Raw genomic sequence first — 24,526 nt, forward strand, 5'->3', positions numbered from 1 at the left:
AAAAGACATGAAAAGGGAAAGGAATTTTCTATGGATTGTAGACAAGAGACAGTTTTTCAGGGCCATTTCAAAATATCTCAAAGATATTTTAGGGGAAAATACTTTGGTTTCTTTCAAGGCTTGTTCTCTGTCATGTGATGCTATACTAGAGTCAGGTTGCAATTTGGTATCTTATTACTACAGAGTCTGTTTGGTCAGTCACAAGACCTCTGTTTTCATGTTAATGCTGGTCAGCTGTGCCTAAATTCCAAAGGGAGGAGAGTATGATGAGGCATGTTCCACCCAACCCCCCTTCCCATCATGGCCTGACCTAGTTTTTCAGGTTTACTTTGGAATGCCCTTAACCAAGAGGAGGGTTCCACTCAGTCAATTGGGGGGCTTAGAATTTTATTTTTGGTTTACAGTAGTTTGACAGGAAGGCGGTTGAATCTGTATTGCTTTGGGCACTATGGCCATTCTAACAATATTGATTCTTCCAATCCATGAGCATGGAATGTTTTTCCATTTGTTTGTGTCATCTATAATTTCTTTCAGCAGTGTTTTATAGTTCTCCTTGTAGAGATGTAGGTATTTTATTTTTGTGTGGCTATTGTAAACGGGATTGTGTTCTTGATTTGTCTCTCAGCCTGAATGTTATTGGTGTATAGAAATACTACTGATTTTTGTACGTTGATTTTTGTATCCTGAACCTCTACTGAAGTCATTTATCAGTTCTGTGAGCCTATTGGCAGAGTCTTTATGGTTTTCTAGGTATAGAATCATATTGTCAGCAAAGAAGGATAGTTTGACTTCCTCTTTTCATATCTGTCTCAGAAAGCCTTTTCTGATCCAGCTCCAGCAGTGTGTGTATGCAGACATGTGCACAGCCAGCAGCACCCCTGCTGCAGGCCCCCACACCCCTCACACTGCCCCTGACACAGCTCATGCCACACTGCACAGTGCCCATGCTTTGCCAGGAAACCACTTGTCTCCATGCTCCATGGCAGGAAGAATTGTATCTGGTCTTTCTACTCCCACCACTGAGTTCAGTCCAGGAACCCGGTAGACTTTTGAACAAGGAAAGAACAGAGGAAAGAGAAAGCTTTGCCCAGATCCTCCACCCACTACCTCAGCTTCCTGTGCTCACTTCAGGCCTGGAGAAATTCCCAGGGATCAAAGCTGCCACAGGAGAAAAGGGTGAGGCCCGAGGAAAAACAGACTGAAGAGAATGACTGAGAAAGCAAGGAATATCTGAGCAGGCGCTCCAGGGCTCCAGTAACATAAGTCAGAGCCATTGCTTAGGAATATTTGCAGTGCCCAGTGGGGCAGTGAGGATGACTCGACTTCTAGGAATCACTCCACAGATAGCCCCGGGACTGTATGTCATGAGACAGTCTAAGGGGTCTCTGGAACAGCCAGCTGCCCCTGACCTGCACGTACTGGGCTCACTCGAGGTTCCATGCTGTAATAGCTGGATGTCTCCCTTCATGCCTAATCCATGAAAAGTTAGTGAACTGGTCACTGAGGAAACCATTTAGGCAGATTTCAGAAACATCTGACTGGGCTCTCTTCTGCCATCGGGCATGAAGAGGAAAAATTAAACAGGACGAGAGCGCTGGGCCACACAGACTCACCTCCATTTCTGTGGCTAGCCTGACTTGTGAAAGGAAGTGAAAACGTTTAAACGCCCTTCTTCTGTCAGCATGGTAACCAAGGGTGGATGGAGCTGGGTTCACCATTTTAAAATACACATTTAACAGCTCATCTGAGTGGTTGCAGCCATGTTATCAAGCTGAACACATGTCGATCTGAGTAGATTAGAAAAATAGTTCCCAGTGTCTGGGGACATAGTGCTTTTAAACAAGTGCTTTGCTTTTCAAAGAATGAGCCATTAAGAAGTTCCTTGTATACATGTAGCCCATGAACCTGAAAAGAAATAAAAGTAAAATCAACACCGAATCAGCAACTCTAAGCAGCAGGCTAGAGAATTTGGCTGTTAGAGATACGGTTATAAAAGATTGCTCTTCAGTTTATCTTTCATTTCCTGCACAGCTAATGATAGAAAGACTCAAAAATCATCTTCACATTGAATTTGCACATTTTAACAAGAGAAAAAACTCATACTTTTCTTCATATTTTACTTCCTTTTTCCAAAAAGCGATTCAGTTTTTTTTTTTTTTTTTTGGAAATTTAAATTTGCTCTTTCCATTCACGAAAAGAATTCTATTACTCCTGCATTCAATCTGTTCAATCTCAGTTTAGTTTCAAGTTGAGACTTTCATTTCCAGACATGTACAGAGTGGCTGCTGTCCCTGTTTTGCTTCTCGTTTTCAGGGCACAATTCCTTGGCAAAGCAGTAAGCTACTGACTAAGTCAAACTCACTACTTGTCACCCTCTAAACACCCTTTACGTATGGAAGACTGAACCCATACAATGTCTTCTGCAACTAAAGTTCAAAATCATAATGAATCAATTGTGCTAAAGCACAGGAATATCTAATTTTAAAAAACTTTTCAAAATGAACGCTAAGCCCTTCTCATTTAACTATTTGCTTGCTTTATAGACTATAAAAACATGTATTAATAGGTATGATAATATTCTCTGTTTTTAGGGTTTTATAAATATTTCAAAGCAGAGAGATTTCTAATAGACAAGCTACTTATACAATTCTGTGCCCTGAAAGGTGTCCCAAACCAAAGAAAAGAAGGCAATAACTGATGAAAAAGGGGCCCAGCATTCTTTCTCATCAGAAGCTTGGTGTTCCAGAGACGAATAAGGATGGGTGGGTAGCCCACAGAGTGTCCTGGTGGCACCAATATTCATCTCTGTTGAGAAATCTGGACTTGGCTAAGACCATCTGCCATCACTGCAGCCCAAGGTTACCTTTCATTTGGAAATTATGCTGTCAACTTGGTTTAGAATGTACATGGGTGAGGCATATGCTTCTCCTTGCTGCCCAAGGAGATGCTGGCATGGAAAAAATGTGAAGGTACCTGATTGAAGCTTGTGTTTATGGACTCTCCTCTTCTCTTCTCCCCTAGTGACTGTGACCGTGGGAGGCAAGCAACACTTGCTCGGACTGTATGACACCGCGGGACAGGTACATTTTTATTATCTCGATTCATTGGAGGGGGGTGGTATAGGGGAGGAAAAGATCCGTTTGCTTAGGCAGATGGGACTCATAGCACAAATATTACCCATTCTGATCATTTGGGGCTAATTTATTGTCTGCCTAAATGACAACCAAAAGCACATTCTCGATATTTTAAAAATACTTATAACTACAAAAATCTAAATTGTTACATTATTCAAGGCATTGATAGGTAAATAATGATTCATTCATTGACTGATAACCATCAAAAACCAGAATAACAGATTTGTGACCAAGAGTTTCAATTTATTTCTGTGGAAACCTATTCCAGATCCAAGATTCATAGATCAATTTCATAAATTTTAGTTGCACCCATTTTTCTCAGGTTATTTTCTTTGCCCACCCTTTATTTGAATTGCCTAATGAACTGCGAAAAGTCCCAAAAAGAGATTGGCTGGGGTGAGGGGAAGAGAGAGGGAGAAGATGGATTATGTGTTGGAAGGAAGAAAAGTCAGGATCCTAGATGTTTTCCAAAAGTGAGAGTTAACCCTGAATAACTGGGGGTTGACTCCAAATTCCCTCAGATTCTTGAAATCTTCTCACTTTGTCAGGACTGTTTCTTCAAGTTGGAGAAACCGGCCCACCAATAACATAAGACAATGAGCTAAAACCCTCAACATTTAATCAGTTGGCACATGCTCTCTTTGGGTGAAAATGGCACTTAATCTGTCTTTCCCAGCATCCCACACATCGCTACGAAGTTTCTCAGGTTCTAATGTTCTAATCCAGTTCGTGGATTGGTGGAGGGGAAGTGGTTAAGGAACTGATGGCTGTAGTCCAATTTCTTGGATAGAGCTTTTGTTATCATATGTCTTGGGTCATTTATTTAGGTCAAAATCAGCAGGTTGTTCAGTCTGTCCACATTCTTACACCTTAAGTCCTTTGGAGTGAACATTTTACCCTGCTATTTCTCAGTGTGAGTTTCCTGGGAATTGTTGTTTGTAGTGATGCATTCATCTAGGCCTTTTTTTTCACAATTGTTTTCGATATACATCATTTTGCTCAACTTGAAAGCTCTTCACAATAATATAAATAAATGGAATTCTCTTTGGGGATTTCTGTGAAAATTTGTAAGGACCACTGTATAAATGTATGCGGAACATCAAAGGTTGGTATTGGCCAGGCTAGGGTGCGGAGCCTGGAAAATCTAACACCAGACTCAAAGCTTCTAAGAGCATCCAGGGTCCCCTCATTGGCAGATGCCTGTTTTGGTAAGCTACCGCCAGGAACTGGGAGAGAAGCGACCACTCATGTCAATAGCAAGCCATATGACTAAGAAAGGAGGCCCCCTACATGCTCAAATGAAAAAATCAGTTTGCTTCTCTGATCTAAGATACAAGGGCCTCAGGATAGCTCATGCCCCCAACAGAAAGCATTCCAGCCACAAGGGTACACCACTTTGGAGGCTGAAGTTGCCTGCTCTATTTCAATCACACAATCATTGGGGTGTCCCCATTCATCAGGAACTCATAGCCTGAAAGAGACAGGAGTTTATACCCTCCTCCCCCATAGTCAGATTGTACTAATACAATCCGGTTTGAAAAGTTCAATACGGCAATGATTATTTCATGACTCTGAAACCTCTCTCTGGTCCCTCTGGCTTCGGAAAAAGTCTCTCTGACCCCTGCTGCCCAGTCAGTTCTCCCCCCCGCTGCAGCAATCCAACAAGTATTGCCTCCTGTGCGTTAACTGCTCCAAGAACAACCTCCACAGGCTTCTGTTTAATTTTAAATCCAATAAAACTCTTTAAAAGCTCTTGTGGAGTTTAATTATTTTTTCCCACTGTTCTGTCCTTTTAAGAAAAAATTTAAATAACACTAATATAAGAGTTGAAGCTCTAAGACGTTGTAAAAATATCTTTAAACACCACATCAAAGCAAATAGAATGGTCTCAACATCTGACACAAAAGTGATGAAGACTGATAAAATATAACAAATAGATAATAAGATATTTTTTCAACTAACTCTCACTTGAATGCTTTATATTCAGAGGTAGACAGGACTCAAAATGAACCATAAAGCCTGGGGAAAAGGAATCAGAACATATCGTAAGGTGCCTTCTAGGCCAAAAATTCTATGATGAGGACTTTTCACATGTAATCTCAAGAAACCCTGATAGAACTGGAGTAACTAGGCAGAAGGACTTGAGGCTTGACCCATGGGAGACCTTTCAGCTGCAGAAGATTGCTGAATAATGGGAATGTGGTACACCACAGGATAACCTGTCATTCATTTTCTAGAACAGCGATTCTCAAACAGGAGTATGTGTCACAATCACCTGTAGGGCTTGTCAAAACTCAGCTACTGGGCCCCACTCCAAGAATTTCTGCTTCTCCAGGTCTACGGTGGGACCCAAGAGTTTGCATTTCTTTTTTTTATTTCTATATTTTTATTTATTTATTTATTTGAGACAGGGTTTCGTTGCCGTCACCCAGGCTGGAGTGCTGTGGTGCAATCTTGGCTCACTGCAACCTCCACCTCCCGAGTTCAAGCAATTATCCTGCCTCAGCCTCCCAGGTAACTGGGATTACAGGCACCTGCCATCATACCCAGCTATATTTTTGTGTTTTTTTCTAGAGATGGGGGTTTCACCATGTTGCCCTGGCTGGTCTCAAACTCGCGACCTCAGGTGATCCGCCCATCTCAGCCTCCCAAAGTGCTGGGATTACAGATGTGAACTACTGCACCTGGCCCAAGAGTTTGCATTTCTAACAGGTTTTCTGGCAATGCTCCTGCTGGTCCCTACACCATACTGTGAGAGCCACTCAAAGCGTGGCCCACCAACCTGTGGCATCAACATCACCAGGAAGCATGTTAGAACTGCAGAATCTTAAGGCCTATCCCCAGCCTACTGAATCTGCAAATCCATTTTAAGAAGATCTCCAAATCATTAGAATGCACATTAAATTTTGAGAAGCACTACTCTAAACATTTCTGGTGGTTGAGGCATTGTTCTGAAAGTTAGGAGGATGCAATGAAAAATAACCATTACTGAAATGTATTCCCATAGTTCTACAATTCAGCTATTAAGACTTTGTAACAAATTTAATTTGGAAACAGTGTCCCAAAAATTCCATTCCCAGTCCTAGGTAGAATAATCTGCCTCTTCTCAGTTCTATTCTAGTAAATGTGCTGGATAGCTAAAGGACGTGTATAATTCAAAAATACTCATTTGGCCAATTACTTACAATGGAAGAGAGATGATTTCAAAACCAATTGATTAATCCCTGAACCACAAAAAGGAAATGTCTCTGAATCCAGCTATAGAGTCCATCTCGCTTGAATAATTAGATTTTTGTGCATGAATAAACCAAGGAGCAATCCTCCACATTTTTGTCTTGAACTAACTGAAGCAAATGTGTTCTGAGAGGTAAAGTGATAGGAACGCATTGTCTTAACCCTCAATGTCAGTGCTAAACAAAATCATTTGACCTGCTCTCCCTCAACTTTGAGGCACCTTGTCTGCCTCAGACCTGGCTACAGCCCCATGAGCCATGGCCTGAGACACTCCTACCCCTCCACAATTCAGGCAAGCATGTGCTAAAGATAGTTTATAATGGGCTGGGTGCAGTGGCTCACGCCTGTAATCCCAGCACTTCAGGAGGCCGAGGCAGATAGATCACAAGGTCAGGAGTTCAAGACCAGCCTGGCCAACATGGTGAAACCCCATCTCTACAAAAAATACAAAATTAGCCAGGCATGGTGGTGGGCGCCTGTAATCCCAGCTACTTGGGAGGCTGAGGCAGAAGAATCCCTTGAACCCAGGAGGCAGAGGTTGCAGTGAGCCGAGACCGCAGCATTGCACTCCAGCCTCGGCAACAAAAGCAAAACCCCATCTCAAAAAAAAAAAAAAGAGAGTTTATGATGAAGTCATTTGCATACACTGTCAACACGTGGTGGCTGCTATTAAACATTAGCTCCCTCCCCCAAACCCTGAAACAAACTAACATTTGGACTTGGAGTGGAGCCCTTTGAAGATAGATTCGTCACAACTCTGTTTAATTCTCTGTTAGGTAGAATTCCAAACATTAGATGAGGCGATGAATTGAGGAATTTTTCTCAGGGTGAGTGCATGTAACTCCTCAGATCACACTAGGGAGGAAATAAGGCCAACCAGCCCCGTAAGCCAAATCTATTTAGGTTGTGTCAACTCATCCTGTACGAGACATGTCCCTAGTAGTGTGTTACTGAATGCTAAAGGGATATCTGGAGCTCAGATCTTTGGCTCAGCTATGAAAGAGTCCCCGAGCCGACTTTCCCATAATGTCCTTGCAGGCCAGTTTGTTTACAATGCATCAGGAGAGACCAACCGGACAGCAGGCTGTTGGTTGGGTTGGGGATGCCGCAGCCAGCCCTGAGCATTCACCAGCTGAGGAACTTCAGACTGGGAAAGGGCTGTTTCCCAGGCTACGGCTTGCAGCCAGATGGCCTCCCACCTCACTGCAGGTCATTACAGTAGAACCAGCCATAGTACTAAGACAAGGGCTCGCCTCCTTCTCTTGATGTGGCCTCACCTAGAAGGATGATATGGGAAAGCCCTACTCGGATTGTGGCCTCTCGGGCGAGACTCTAGGATGGGCATATCTCAGAGACAACACCTGTGAAAATGGCAGTGAGCAGCGCTGCCGGGGAGGCATGGCCGTCTCCTGGTGTCAGGAGCCAGGTGCAGCCTGGCCAGGTGCCTGGTTCTGTGGAAGGGTGAACCACCAGGTTCCCCACAGAACCAGGAACCATCTGCCTGTGGGCAAGCACAGAATGGTGTCTGTCACTGAGAAACCACAGCCCGCAGTAGCTCAGCCGTCACCAGTGACCACAGAAGTAGAGAAGCAAGGAAGGCCATCAACCGAGCCCCTCACTCGCCTGGGTCTATGTGTCGCACATCTTCCCCAGACCCTGATTTCTAAAGTCCCGCTTTCCCCCAAGGGCTGAGGAAGCACACAACCAGGCAAGGAAGCAAGCGCAGCTAGGGTTTACGAATGGCAAACCGGGCTCCACTTGGAAGGAGGGGAGCCTTCCCCTTTGCTATTGGCTGATCCAAGGGGGCCATCTGGAGCACAGGATCTGGCAGCAACCCTCTATGGAAAGTTTGCCTAAAACCTCAGAACAAATGTTTTCCCTCAATGAGCAACTCCAACTTTCTTGCTCACGTGTATCTTCATGTGGGATTTTCAGGAGTAGGCAATTTGGGAGATTAGGGAGAAGTTTGCCCACATAACAGGTGCTTAGTAAAAGTAACCTTAGGACACAATCTTACTTCTCCCCAAATTATGAAAAAGAGAGCTGCAGGAACATTGAGAGTTGCGGTTGGAGTTTTCAAACATTTGGGTCTTATTACTACTCAGTTCAGAAAAAGTTAATTTCTGAATCAGCCCTGGCATCCAATAAGGGTAGGGAAATGCTTCCAGGACCAGCAGCTGTTGTTGATATGGGATGGAGGATGGACTCTTTTACTGGATCGTTAAAGTATGTACTATGTTCAAGACAATGTTCTAAGTGGCCTACAAATATTAACGTATTTTATTCTCATAACAACTCATAAGGCCAGCACTATTAGCCTCATTCTGCAGATAAGGAAAGTGAGGCATGGAGAACTTACCCAAGATCACACCATAGTCACAAAGCCGGAGAATTTCTACCCACCACCGATGCTCTTAAGCACCATGCTATGTACCCACCCTATACACGATGCCCACGTTTTTCAAATTCAGCCTGATTTATGGGCGAATATGAAAATGAGACTTGTAACAAAAAATCTGGGATAAACGTCACTAAACCCAAGACTTGGAAGCAGAATTCTATTTCCAATTTAATGTGGGTATGAGGGTGGGAGGAGCTCAGTGCAACTCTCTTTGCTGCTTAAGTGCTGGACCCAGTAGCACTAGCATCACCTGGAAACTTGTTAGAAATGCACATTCTTGGGCTCCATTCCAGTCCTGCTACTGAATAAGAATTTGCACTTTAGCCTGGGCAACATAGCAAGACCCTATCTCTACAAATTTTTTAATTACCCAGGCGTGGTGTGCATACCTGTAGTCCCAGCTACTTGGGAGGCTGAGGAGAGAGGATCACTTGAGCCCAGGAGTTCAAGACTCCAGTGAACTTATGATCAGTGCACTACAGTGTGGGCAGAAAGCGAGACCCAATCTCAAAAACAAAAAAGAAAAAAAAACACAAAATTACATTTTAACAAGATCCACAGGTGATGCAAACGTATGTGGATTCTAAGAAGTGCTGTCTACAAAATGATTTCACTTACCTGCATCATGATGCAGCCTATAATATTTAGGACCCAGGTGTTTGGCACATCTGATGCTAACACTTTCTCTGAACTGTTCATGTTTAATAATCACCCATAGTCACCCCAGAGCACCGGATCTGCCTTCAAACTGAACATGTTCTTGCCATCAGGGTGAAGTTGGGCTAAATGCACTCAAAGGCCTACTTTGCCCCAAATACTTCCCTGCACTCCCCAATCCTAGCCTGTTTGTCTACTTTACCCCCAAAGCTCCATTTGAGCTTCTCTTTTAGATTAAAACCGTGTCTCCTCACGAAGCAAACAAGCACCTGTCTTCCATTCTGAATTTCAACATTAGAAAGGGCCTCAAATACCAACCAAACCACTTATCCACTTCTCATAGCCCCTAACATCATCTCCACATGTTACCATCGAACCCAGGGCCAAAGCATGCTCCCTTGTGAAAAAACATTAAGTTACCAGCTGGCACAAATTCAACTCCCCCAGCCCCCAGGGGACGCTTTCTTTTATTAATCCTGACCCCCCTGCCATATATAGCTGCAGCCCAGGGTTAGCCCCCAATAGCCCAGGTGTGAGCCTTTTTTTTTTTTTTTTTTTTTGAGACGGAGTCTCGCTCTGTCGCCCAGGCTGGAGTGCAGGGGCGCGATCTCCGCTCACTGCAAGCTCCACCTCCCGGGTTCACGCCATTCTCCTGCCTCAGCCTCCCGAGTAGCTGGGACTACAGACGCCCGCCACCACGCCCGGCTAGTTTTTTGTACTTTCAGTAGACACGGGGTTATGGTGTCGATCTCCTGACCTCGTGATCCGCCCGTCTCAGCCTCCCAAAGTGCTGGGATTACAGGCCCGGCCGAGCCTTCTTTAAAACTATTTTTGCCCGGTTGTCCTGGTTAAATTACTCCATCTGTCTAGACCTTTGTTTCTTAAACCATAAAACTGGCTCAGGGGAGAGGGAAGAACAGGAACCTGTGGTTCTGAAACTTGAGCTGCATCAGAATCACCTGGAGGTTTTGTTCTAGCACTGACGGTGCAGCCTCTCCCCTAGCGCCCCAGCCGCGGCGGGCTGCGTGGCACCTGGGAATGTGTAGTTCTAACAAGCTCCCAGGTCACGCCAATGTTGCTGGACTGAACAGCATAGTTTGGAAACCACTGCATTAGCTAATCTTTAAGGCCTTTTGGAATGGTATTTTCCCAATTCACTCAGATAAATATTCTACATCATTCCATTTTAAGATTAGCCAGCAGAGTAAGAGAACTTTAACCTGTCTTATTTCCACATAAATCGAATTATTTCATGTATTTTCATTTTCTTTCCCCAATTGAGTTGCCAATTCTTACTCCCCTTACATAGTTCATACAGCATCCTTAACAGTGCTATATATTCAGTAGGCACGAAATTTTTTACATGGCATGATACAGCAGGACTAAGGTTTCCACAGAAGACATCCAGAGTACAGAGCAGTGAGCCCAGTGACTGACGCTATCAGAAACGACTCAGCTGGAGGGCCAGAGGGTAAATGATCAGAAACAGACTTCTCTCACCTGCCCCACCTACAGTCAACCCAGCAACCCGTGGTCTTCCAGCTTTTCCATAATGTGAATAGAAATCCTCTGATAGCCACTGGGTTAAAAAATCAGACAAACATACTCCTTTCCGACTATGCACAACAGTTATTTGTTCCTACCTAATCTAGTTGTGACATTTCTCCTCATGGCGTTTTGCTTTGGTTTTTGGCTTTGAGGTTTTAAATATACAGTGTTGCTGCCATCCAGTGGTAATCTGAAGCAGATGCAGGCCATCAAATAGATGATACAACCTGTGGTCAAACGTTTTGATTGCTGGGTAACATATGAGTCAACATTCCTAGACAAGTGAGTTAAGAAAATGCTTAATCTGTCACTTAAAATTCTGAGCAGCAGAAAACAGTGTGGTTACAATTGACAGCCAGAGCTGGATTGGGGCTAAATACCCCATCCTGGTATTTATGAACTCTGTAACATTGGCCCATCATGGAACTTCCCTAAACCTTAACTTCCTCTTCTATGAAATGTGAATGTTGATGGTACCATCCTTCCAGTTCCATCAGGAGGATGCAATGAGAACGTACGTAAGAGTTTGAAACAATGTCTGACCTTTAGTAATAAGCCCTCGGGCGCATCCTCCGTTAATGGTGGAGATGATGGTAAAGTACAGCCATGTTCTCAACTCCAGGCCCACCCCAAACCAATTAAGTCAGAACTCCCAGATACGCAGGCCCACTCTCCAGAGATTCTAATTTAGCTAGTTCCTAAGTAGAAAAGGGGGTGGGGCAGGGAGTTGATTAGCAGAGCATCAGGATGGTTTAAAGGCTCCCCAGGTGATTGTAATGAAAGTCACTGCAGTAAATGGCCCGCAGAAATGCCGTGTGTTCATCTGCAGGTCACTGTAGAGGTCATTTCGTCCAGTCCGTCAATAGGATTTATTGAATATTTGCTGTGAAAAGAGTACATGTAGGGATGAGAAAAAAAATCAACACGGTCCCTACTCCATTTATGACAATCCAGATGGGAGCATGCAGTGGCAGAGGGCAGGTGGTGTGGTGAACAGCTGTAGATTATAGCCTGGGAAGGAGACTTCTTGGCTCATGGGCCATACAGCTGCTCTTTAAGGGAATGTTCCAGAGAGAAAAGAGAGAAGTGGGGAGACGACGGGAGAGGAGATTTGTTTTTCAGAGCTAGTTGTGTAAAGAGGAAGGGTAGTGCCAAGAAATTAGCTATCCCTTTCTCCACTGCCTCCCCAGCTACACACACACACACACACACACACACACACACACACACACACACGACATAGGCACAACTTGGCTGAGACGCAACCTGACCCGACTTCCCAGTATGACCAGTGTTTATTCAGCTGTGCACCAAACTCCCAATTATTTGCTTGACTAGAAATGTGGTAAATTAGCCACAATAGTGGAGTTTTTTTGGTTTTGGGTTTATTTTTTAGGATTTTACTTTTCAGCATCCTTGCCATCTTGCTTTGCATTTTGCATTAGGTACCTAAAACCTTTGCTTAAGTTTTAATAGTAGTAGCAGTAGTGGCCACATATACTGAATCCCGTGTTCTGCGTACTCTGAGTAGCTAAACAATAGATCAATGCATGCCCACCAACCAGAGTGGACCATACTTAATATTCTAAGGTACTTCCTTTCAGTCTCATGTGTGTGTACGTGTGCACATGTGTGTACTTCCTTTTCTGGTCTTTTTAAATTTTTTTTATTATACTTTAAGTTCTGGGATACCTGTGCAGAACGTGCAGGTTTGTTACATAGGTATACACGTACCACGGTGGTTTGCCGCACCCATCAACCCGTTATTTAATTAATAAGTATATTATTAGAGTCAATGGAAAGGTTGATATTAAAAATATATCCAAGATATATTACATTTTAAAAAACACAAGTGGCACAACAATATGAACTATTTAATCAATTTGTTTTTAAACTAAACATGTGTATGTTGTATACATACGTAAATATAAAATGGGCCAGGTGTGGTGACTCACGCCTATCATCCTAGCACTTTGGGGGGGCCAAGGCGGGAGGATTGCTTGAGCCCAGGAGTTCAAGACCAGCCTGGGCAACATAGTGAGACCCCATCTCTACCAAAAAATTAAAAAATTGGCTGGGTGTGGTGGCATGTGCCTGTAGTCCAAGCTACTTGGGAGGCTGAAGTGGGAGGATTGCTTGAGCCCGGGAGTCTGAAGCTGCAGTGAGCCATGATCACGCCACTGCACTCCAGCCTGGGCAATAAATTGAGACCCTGTCTCAAAAAATAAAATAAAGTAAAATAAAATGTTCAGAAGGACAATGTTTAAGCAGTAACCCTCTCTGGGGAGAGGAAAAACTATCAGAGATCATACCAGGGATGAAAACAAGCTTTCACTTCTACTCTATGTACTTCTATAATGTTTGCATTTTTGCAATGAGCATATACATGTTTCATGAGTTTCTGAAATGTTTCATGAAGAGTAGTCATGGCCCTAATAAATGAGTTAATTATTTATTAACTCCTCTCTATGAATACATATATATGATAGGTGTGAACATATAAGTTTAGTTGCATATATAGTATACACACATATATAGTGTATACACATCATATATAGTGTGTATACACATAAAAATTATGGTATGTATGGACAAATGTCATGTTGTGATATGTGATGTATATATAAATATGGTATGTGTATGCACATTCACACACAAAGTTACTGTTGGCTTATGTGTTACTAAATTCTATAAAAATATAAAAAACTTGCTATTGAAATATCAGGTTTTGCCTTGGAACTTCCTCAAACATTTCACATACAGTAAAAGGTTCTTGCTAACATTTTCCCAAAGTTGAAATGATGCAAAGTTTTACTTTGTATTTATCAACTCCCACTAAAATAGCAAATACATAAATATCTTATGTAACCAGAAACTCTTCCACAGAGCATATTCTGATCTGAAAAATCTTTAGAAAGAAAATAATTAAGCTAGCATTTTTTTTATTTGGCCTTTAGGTAATCTTTGAAACAAATCCAAAATCCTTAGCTCTAAACCCTCACTCAACATATTTCTTCAAATATTGTGGTGTCAAATTTGGCAATAACTCTTGTTTTGCATGTTAGTTCATTTATTCTAAATTAAATTTGGATACAATTTTTTTTAATTGTGTGAGGAGAGGATTCCTGTTGCCCTGGCAAATAGCTCACTAATTTAAATATAGTATATTCATTACAACACAATTCCAACATGATAGAAGAATTACAATAATCTTTACTGAATGTTACACTTTAAATGGGTGAACTTTGGTTTTTTGTTTTTATTTTGTTTGTTTTTTGAGACAAGATCTTGCTGCATTGCCCAGGCTGGAGTACAGTGGCAAGATCACGGCTCACTGCAGCTTCAAACTCCCAGGCTCAAGCCATCCTCCCATTTCAGCCTCCTGAGTAGCTGGGACTACAAGCATGTGCCACCATGCCCAGCTAATTTTAGTATTTTTTTGTAGAGATCGGGTCTTGCTATATTGCCCAGGCAGGTCTCAAGCTCAAGGAATCAAGTGATCCTCCTGCCTTGGCCTCCAAAGTGCTGGGATTACAAGCATGAGCCACCTTGCCTGGTCAGGTGAACTTTTGAATACATAGAAACAGAGAGTAGAACTATTGTTACCAGAGGCAAGTAAGGACAGGAAACGGGGAGGTTTTGATCAAGGGTACAAAGCTGCAGTTAGCTAGGGTGAGTAAGTCTACAGCTATAATGTACAGCATGATAACGATAGCTAATGATACTATATTGCATACTGGAAATATGCTAGAAGAGTAGGTTTCTGGTCCTCTTGCCATAAAATATCTTTTTAAAGATAAGCTGTAAGGAGATGAATATGTTAATTTGTTTCACTATAGCATATATATGTATATCAAACACCATGTTGTACACCTTAAATATATACAATTTAAAAACAAATAATAAATAAATGGGTGAACTTATGGTATACATCTCAATAAAAATGCTAAAAATATTTTTTAAGTTCATCTTAAGAGGGGGCAATACATAATCTCTGTACGTAACAAAAAGGTATTTTTCTGATTGATGGCTCCTTTAGTTCTAGTAGAGAAAGAACTACCAGATTCTAGGGTTGAGGAAGAAACGGGATCCCAGTGCGCTGTAGTGGACTCTTACCTGCAATCTGACCTTGGAACCACATGGGACACACCTTACATGGGCTGTACAAACCCTTGTCTGCTCTTCCCACAGGAGGACTACAACCAGCTGAGGCCACTCTCCTACCCCAACACGGATGTGTTTTTGATCTGCTTCTCTGTTGTAAACCCTGCCTCTTACCACAACGTCCAGGAGGAATGGGTCCCCGAGCTCAAGGACTGCATGCCTCATGTGCCTTATGTCCTCATAGGGACCCAGGTTAAAATGCGGGTGATGGCAGGGTGGGGGGGAGCTGCAAAAATGGGAAGGCCCTTTTGGTACCTCGTGAACATCCTATTCTGCCAAACGCTATGGAACAGTGTCTCAGACATGTCAATCCTATGAACAGAAGCTCTTAAGGTGTGCATGATGATTTAGCCCATAGTGGAAAAGATAATAGAGCTCTTTAATATGGAGCAGAAAGTTTTGATATGACCTTCAAAAATTAATCTCTCTGATTTTTTTTTAATAACAAAGTAATGTTAAAAACAGATACCCTTTGCCAGGCTTGAATCAGAGCAATGAGGTGAGGGTGTCAATTGAACACATTATCTAGTATTTTTTATATCTGAAATCCACAGTTGTTTTAAAACCACAAAATAGGTGGAAGTGTCAAGGTGACCACAACAATCAGAATAGGCATTCTATGACAGGAATTCTTTAATTATACTTCTGGAGAAGGAAGATAAAAATTCACCACTGTCCATTCCTTTTAAACCTCTTGGTCTTCCAGATCTTAGAGAAGAAGTGAAAACACATATACCAGATAAACAAACCTACGATTGTGAAAGCCTTTACAGTGTTCTGAAAGCTAATACATTTCCAGTTTGAGTTTCCAGTAGTAAGCCAATCACATTAAATGTATTAAAGATTGTTACCGTTTATAGTTTTAAATGGATTTTGTTCTTTGGCATTTTAAAATCCAAATTACTATCCCAAAGACATAGGAATGTACTAATACTGAAGGGCTTCACTGTTGTCTGTTTCATATGCTATTTCTTTCTATTATTCATTTATGTTCATTTTGAACAAGAGAATTTTTTTAACATAAAGAAAAGAAAAGTATTTCCTAAAGAAGATATGGACAGGTACACAGTATATGTATTTACTTAGAGAAAGTAGAAGAATACACATCTTCGTAAGTCAGAGTAATCATGGTTAACGCTTCTGCTCCGAAAGATAACTGTTTGTTTAAATGAAGTCTTTTGCCTTGAATTCTAGATAATAATGTTTGTCCATATTGATGGAACCTGAATCCCTGCTGCCAAATATGTGACAGAATATTCAATCACCTTTCTGTGATTCAAGCTGATTTTATTAGAGATAGGCACAAAATTGAGCAATTCTCTCTCTCACACACACACACATACACACACACAGTTCGTAGAGCTGAGTAATGTGCTTATAAAAGGGACCCTAATATACTGGTCTTTAAGACACAAGCCCTTGTGTTCCCATATTCACACCCATTCATGAACACATGGGTTCACATACACAGTGAGGCTTTAAAGCAACCAAAATATTTAATTAAATTATCAAATCTAATCCAGATATATAAATGCTGTCTTCAAAGTTCTACCTTTGAAAAGATTAATGCTTATCTTGAGCAAATCCTTTGAAAATTTCTCTTAGGGACTTGCCTTCCAGAGCTTGCAGAACATTTGTTACAATATCCTCACAAGTAGCAAATCTTCATACCTCCTTTGAGGATGAAGATTTTATTTGGAAAAGCAAAAAAAAAAAAAAAAAAAAAAAAAAAAAGATGGGTTCAAAGCCAGGAAACAAACTAGTAAATAATGAGTAATATACTTTGGGATCAAATAAGGCCTCACTGTAAGGTCATGAGACTGGTTATCTTGCATGCCCTGTAAGCAGAATCTAGAAGTAAATAGAAAATTTTGAAAAAACATCTAAGATAGCAACAGAATCATCCGAGTAAGTCTTCAGCTCGCAGGGTAACTGTTTGAAGGGGAAAACATAAGGAAAGTCTGTTGTGTACATTTACAAAGAAATTGCTTTACTTTTTTAGACATAACATGGGCATGTGAATCTGCTTCCTTAAAGAAAATTTAGCAACTTCAAAGATGTTAACAGGGAAAAAGACTCTATGATGTCACAGTTTAAAATATCTGGCAAGGCCTGAGAAAATAAATAAGTTTATCATGTGTGTTTTCTTGCCAGATTGATCTCCGTGATGACCCAAAAACCTTGGCCCGCTTGTTGTATATGAAAGAGAAACCTCTCACTTACGAGCATGGTGTGAAGCTTGCAAAAGCGGTACAGTCAGATTTGAATTTCATTTTAAATGCATGCTGAGAGAAGAGTGTGTTGTATGCTTTGGAATGGGTGTGCAACATTGGGTTTTGCTTTAAAGTGCAATGTGTTTAGAATCTTCTCTAAGCTTTCTATTCTCCCCCTCTGTTCTAGTCAGGCTGGAAGGAGCCATTTGGTTAGCCTTCTTGTCAGCCAGCATTGTCTGTTTTTCATTCAGAAAGCAATTTGGTGAATTTAAACAGCTGAAGCACTTAGCATTTGATTTAGCAACCTCTAGAACATCTACTTGCCATATTTAGTATGAATAAAGGGAGTCGTTAGATATATATTTGTAAATCTCACTGCTTATTATGGATGTAACTCATTTAAATAACCCCATAAGAGGCATTTTGTGATTTTCTTGGGAGAGACTTGGGTTAGCATCTGGCAGGGTTATATTTGTCCAGTATTTCTCACCATATAATGAAAAGCCACTTAGAGAGCCTGGATTGTGTCACAAACAGCATCTGGAAGGATAACATATATCAAAAAGTGACTAGTTGGGGATCTAAGTGGCTGTTTGGCAGATAATAGCAACTTGCTCAGAGCTGGAACTGTTTTCATGGACCTTTCTTCCTTCTTGAGAGCTTAACATGAAGACTTAGGAAAATGCTTTAGAAAGTATTTGCCAGACACCAAGTCTTTGCCTCCCCCATTATCCCGAGATGTAAGCAAAGCAGCCACTGAAAAACATACGAGAGGATGGAAGTGCTTTATGCAAGAGGAAGCCGATAAATCACACCTCCAGAACTTAAATCGGATTCCTCATCAAGTCATAAATCTATTGACCCAGGTCAGAGGTTTGAAAATTTTCAATCTTACTTTCTAAGTGACTATCCTAGTAAAATGCATACCCCAGGCAGAGTTAGAAGTCACCCTCTACAAGCCAGTCAAGAATATTAACCACAAATTCTTCACTTACAAAACTATGCATTTATCTTATTAAAACTTGCTTGTAGGCCCTAAAACTAAGCATGATACACTCAACTAGAAATGAATTAAATACAATCATGTTTTTACAAGTACACTGCATGAGAACATCTCACAAACACCTGATCGAGATACTGAACCCTTCCTATTTCTATGCACAGTAATGTCAGTACTAACTAGCACCAGCCATTCACGGAGTTCTTAGGATCCTAAGTACTTTATAATCTCTCTCACTTCAGCCTCATGATGACCCTTTTAAGCAGATAGCGTTGGTCTCAGCTTACAGATGAGGAAACAGTCTTAGAAGATAAGCACGTAGCTAATAACGAAGTCAGAAACTTCCCATCCAGCTCTGTGGACATCACCACCCGTGTACCTGACCATTGTGTGAATAACCTCCAACTGTGTATCTTTCCTCGGGTGAAATGGGTTTATGCCTGTAGGTTCTTCTACCTTCTCCTCAAACATTCAACCTCAAATGCTCTCATTAAGATACCTAAATAGCTGGGAGGCTGAGGCAGGAGAATGGCCAGAACCCGGGAGGCAGAGCTTGCAGTGAGCTGAGATCGTGCCACTGCACTCCAGCCTGGGCGACAGAGAGAGACTCCGTATCAAAAAAAAAAAAAAAAAAAAAGATACCTAAATAGGTAGCTCCATAAATAAATAATTGTATGTGGTTCCTTTCTACACATTTTTCGCAGTCAGGAGGTCCCCACTGGCCGGCACCAGCTTCTTGCAGGAACTCACTTTCTGTGTTCCTTCATGCCATCAGCTTTCCTAGCCTCACTTCTGGCTGGGGAAGGTGTTTTTTTCACCCTCTGAAAAGAAGTCATTCCAAAGCCTCCCATCTCATTTCATCCTTATTTTCGGAACAATGGCTGAGTTCACCATTTATATTGCCTTTTACTAGTTTCTCCTAGCAACTGCTCTCCAATACAGAGGGAATCACGTTTAGCTTACAAAATCCAATTTAGAAGAAAACCTAACAAGATTTTAACTTGTCTTATCACAATTCATGTAATTACAGGGATGCTTTAAGTTTCTCTACTCTCTGACTTTTCTGTCAAGTAGTTTCTAATCACAGCTAGCATGTATGGAGTGTTTATAATGTGCTAGGCTTGGTGCCAGGCGCCTTACAGCCTTTGTCTTAATTAATCCTCACAGCAAACCCCTGAGGTGTGTGTATTATTATCTCCACTTTCCTGCAGGAAACTGAGGCTCAGAGAGGTTAAGATCGCCCAGCTAGCAAGTGGCAGAGTGAGGATAGAAAACTGTGCTTTAACCACCCGCTCTTCTGCCTCCCTCCTATATAATCTGAAAAGAAACCTTTAGGTTTGGGGCCTCTTTTTTGTAGGCTGGAGTCCCTTATTTTCATGTGCAAAGCTCCCCCACAACTTAAAGGCTTTGCAAGTTCAGATTTTTCATATCTGATTCTTTCTGTTCAATACTTTTCAATTTCCAAAGCATTTTCCATCTAACATCTCTTTTTGGTCTCAAAGGGTGTTTTATTTTTAAAGGACATTTTTTATATCATACATATTTTCAATTCTTTGTATTCCAAAGTCAACCACATTTACATATTTTGCACTAATTTATCAGAAATATTCATTATTCTTTGACTTCTTTTATCCTCCCTCTTCTTATTACTGTAGTTTTTAATCCTCAGCCTACTTTTCCCAGTCTTTTACAAATTTGTAACTGTCCCTATTGCTGCTAGAATTATTAAATTGATTAAGCGCACCTGATATGTGCCAGGTGCTATGCTGGATGCTACACTTTTTAGCTCTAAGATGAGAGCTCTTTGTGCGTTCTCTTACCCAGTTCCATCTAATACAGTCTAAACATGATCTTCTAAGTTCAGACTTCCTAAGGTATTTTTTGATACAGGAATTTGCTATTTTTTCTTTTTTAATCTCTGGGTTCTCTTTGCCCTCTCCTGCCACCTTCTTCACCTTGTGCCTTTTGTTGTCACTCTTTAATTTAGCACCTGCTAAGTTTCCCACCGGGCTTTTAACATGCACGGGTGGGATTTAAAGCAGCAAAATTGCTGCAAACATCCTGTCATCAATGTTCAATCACGTTAATCAACTGGAGTCTTTAATGCCCTCTTCCTGACTGGAAGAGTCTCTGCCACCTGCCTTGTGCTGGCCATTTTCCCTTTCTCCCCGGTCATTGAAAGTCACTTCACCAGTTGGGCGCAGTGGCTCACGCCTGTAATCCCAGCACTTTGGGACGCTAAGGCGGGTGGATCAAGAGGTCAGGAGATCGAGACCATCCTACCCAACATGGTGAAACCCCATCTCTACTAAAAATACAAAAATTAGCTGGGCATGGTGGCGCTTGCCTGTAATCGCAGCTACTCGGGAGGCTGAGGGGAGAGAATCACTTGAACACGGCAGGTGGAGGTTGCAGTGAGCCGAGATGGTGCCACTGCACTCCAGCCTGGCAACATAGCACGACTCTGTCTCAAAAAAAATAAATAAATAAATAAAAAGAAAGTCATTTCACTGCTGGTGTCTGGGTTACAAAGGCCAGAAGAGGAAGGAGACAGGCAAACAAAAGCATGCCACCTGGATAAACACAGTAACAAACAGCTGGGCAATGTACCAGGTAGCATAGAAGAGAGAGAGACTAATACATTCATGGAAGGAGCTTTCAGAGATTTCTTTAACCAGTTAACATCTCACCCAGGTTTGAAGGATGAGGAAAAGTTTTTCAGGTGGGCAGAGGGGTCTGGGGAGGGCACAAAATTCCAGACAGGGAGACCAGGACATGCAAAGGCATCCTTTAAAACATAGGGAGCAAAGTTCACCCACAAATGTTTTGATCAGTCCAAACAGATATTTTTAATGCAATTTAGTGGCCAACATTTAACAGTTTGGAAACACATTTCTAGCTTCTAAAAGAAATTCAGAAGTTTGAGCAACTCTAGGCCAGCATTTCCTCATCAACGGAAACTGTTAAACATTCTTTTAGATTAAACATGTACCCTTCAGTCTGCCACAATCCCCACCACTTCCATATTATCCTATACTGAAGTAACACACTTTACATTATCCACCCTTGAATTGGCATCTCTGCATTATAGTCTTCAAAGATCAGCAGCAAATCCATCCAGCCTAGAAATGTTTTTCCTCTTTCACCAATTAGATCATAATGCTAACGTGTTGAGATGGTGGCGTTTCTCTTACAACCTGTTTGGTTCCTTTTGCTTTTCTTGGCTCTCTATTTGCCTTCTCTGTGCGCCTTTGCTAATTCTCAAATGAGGAATAAAGAACTACTCTGCTACTAGCCATTTATTTAGACAGGAGCTTACTCTCTTTATTCCACTAACATCTTCTCTTCTTTTCTCTCCGTTTACAGCAAATGCCTTCCTTTTTCCTCTCTTATCTCATCACCCTTACTGTATCCATTACAGCTTTGCCCATTTATTCATTAATTTTGCCCTTTCAGCTACAATTTCTTTACATTTGCTAGAGACAGCCCAAAAGAGTAGTTAAGACTTTGGCTCAGGAGGCAGACAAATTCGAATCTCTGCCATTTTCTTAGTTGTGTGGCCATAAGGGAGGTTACTTAGCCTCTCTGGGCATCAGTTTCCTGAGCTGTGAAATGAGGATGGTGACAGACTTTTCCTTGTAAAGTTCTTGTGACAATGAAATTAGCTCATGTACCACAAGGTCCAGCTCAGCAAATTATAGCTGTTGTTAAATCCATGAGCCCTCTCAGATATGTCTACAGCTGGGAAGATCTCTTTGCCTTTATCCCTTCCAGTTACTTTCTATCTTATTCTATAACTTGTCCTGCCCCAACTACAACAGCATGGAAGAAGTACTAGGTTTTGTTTTACTTGATTAGTCATTATGTTTTCTTTTTTATTTCTTGTCAGACTCTTGTATCTTCTGTACATCGTTGATAAATGTCCCTGCTTTTAAGATAATAGGTTTTAGCTATTATAAAACAATTAGAAAAGTGTTTTTTCAGTTTATACCCTCAATCTCTACTTTTTTCTTGAAAATAAGTCATTTGGGTAGAACACACTCCAGATTGCTTGCACGTGTATCTAAACAAGGAGCCTCGAATCCTGAACCCTCCCAGACGGCTTCTAAATACTTGACTGTGTAGGTCATTTTGCTCCAAGGAGCAGATGAAGTCGCTGCCGTAAGAAGGGCCACATTTCCTTGAGACAATTTTTCATTTCACATCTTTGAGGACACAGTAATTTTTTTAGCAGTCTGGTTGTGCTTTTTCCTTGAACCAGAATGAATTCTTCTCCAACCCTCAGAGCACTTGACACATGGTAACAATACCTACCTCAAAACTGGGTTCTGTTTCTCACACGTGTTTGCCAAATCACACCCATCATCTGATGACTACTTTTTCTATCAGTACAACATAATGTTATATTAACCCGGTTACACAATAATGCCTTTATCTGCTATTTCATTATCTTCAGAAATGTCTGAATTGGAAGAGACAAGTTTGGGCTCCTCCCGCTGCATCGAAAGGCAAAGCCTGACACGCTGTCAGCCGCACTCTGGGGGCAGGAGGAGGCGGGAGTGCCCTGCCCCTCCTGCAGGACTCCAGGTGTGAGTGAGCTCAGCCCAGCTGTCCTGGAATTCCAGGCAGAATCGATCTTAGGCTTGGGATCCTTAGTGGAGAGGCGTTGCAGATAGACAGGTGCCACAGCAGTTTCTAGGTATTTTTCCAGACAAGTGCCACCACATTACAGTCAAGTCATTCAGTCGTTCAGTTGGCAACACCATTGCCGTTAGATTAATGTTCTTTTCACATGTGTTTGAATCAAGCTTTGAACACAATCCCAAAATGCAACAGAAGGCATTTCATCATGTTATTAGGAAAATTTTCTCTGCCCTTTATTCCTCTCTTGTATCTAACTGTTTTTAATTATTTTAAAAAGTTATTAAAACCAAACCATGGTTAAAATGAAAGCCATAAAACAGATTTTCAACATTCAACATCTTTTTCTTTTGGTATTTTCCTTTGGCTCATACAGTAACCATTCTTGTCAGGAAAAAAATGTAAAGTGCATCACCTCTGTCGGAGAAGTTAGGAAACAGTCTCTGGCCCAACCAAAACCACTTGATTTGATGCTTAGTTTTCATATTTGTGGCCTTTGAAATAAGTGGGCAATCTCATTTCATTAACTGTCAACTTGACCAGCTTCTTACAGAGCTGAGTGATAGGGGTCACAGTTACTGTCACAGAGCAAGGAAAAGAACATGTATCAAGAGACGCAGATTCTAGGTCTATTTCTTTCACTTGCTAGTTGAGTGCGCATAAGCCATTCATTTTACCTCTCTGAGGTTATTCCCGCTCTCTTCTAAGCCAAACCACAAGTTCATTTAGTCCACATATTGCAAACTGGCTGGCTGCTGCCACATATATCCCACATCAGTGTCTTGCTTGGCCCATGGTAAATATTTCATAAATTGGTAAATATTAAATTAAAAACTCCAAATTTCCAACTCCTCTTGAAAAATACAAAAACGGGCAACAGTAAACCAACATCACCACTTGGAAGCTGATAAAACGGCACACTCTAGAGGGGCATGTGCTTTACCGCCCAGCATAGTCCCCACCTCTCCCTACTGTCTTGCGCCAGCCCCACTTTATCATTTACGTAAGCTATTGGGCATAATAGGCCTATGATTTTGCTACCTTGTTTTAGCCACTTGTCTGCTGTGGTTTCCAGGAACTCACCATTTAGCCAACCTCTTGTGAATCTGCTTTAATTTTACAAAGTGATTCTTAAAATGTGAATCAAAAACTAAAGCCATTTCTGTAGATGTCCTTAATAGTAAAAGGCCAGCATCACATCACTGACTCTTCCTGAGCTTATGAACAATTAAAACCGCAGGTCTTCACAAGAAGCTGACGCTAAATACGGTCTGCACTGGTCTGTGGTTTTTAAATGAGAATCTATAGTTCTGGCCTGAATTTCTATATTTCTCATGAGTGGTTTGTGATTATCAAACACACCGTAGTATGAAATCATCAGAATATTTAAAATGAAGCCCTATGCAGAAATACCTTATCATTTATATAGACTGTACACTGACAAGGAGGATGTCTCTGGCATTAAATGTCTTTTATAATTATTGTTACATGTTTTATTATTATTGTTACATGTTTCAGTGGGGTTTTTTTTTTT

The 24,526-nt window shown here is 41.4% G+C and overlaps 1 protein-coding gene across 1 annotated transcript in view; it reads left to right on the plus strand.

The window, feature by feature from the left end:
* RHOJ (ras homolog family member J) overlaps nt 1-24,526 on the plus strand; it is a 116,147-nt gene that overhangs the window by 89,365 nt on the left and 2,256 nt on the right. Inside the window, exons 2-4 of the mRNA XM_011978279.1 lie at nt 3,022-3,080; nt 15,166-15,330; nt 17,293-17,388. Coding sequence (XP_011833669.1) covers nt 3,022-3,080; nt 15,166-15,330; nt 17,293-17,388 — 320 coding nt within the window. The remainder of the gene's footprint in view (nt 1-3,021; nt 3,081-15,165; nt 15,331-17,292; nt 17,389-24,526) is intronic.

The sequence above is a fragment of the Mandrillus leucophaeus genome, unplaced genomic scaffold, assembly GCF_000951045.1.
Source record: "Mandrillus leucophaeus isolate KB7577 unplaced genomic scaffold, Mleu.le_1.0 Scaffold192, whole genome shotgun sequence".
Lineage (NCBI taxonomy): Eukaryota > Metazoa > Chordata > Mammalia > Primates > Cercopithecidae > Mandrillus > Mandrillus leucophaeus.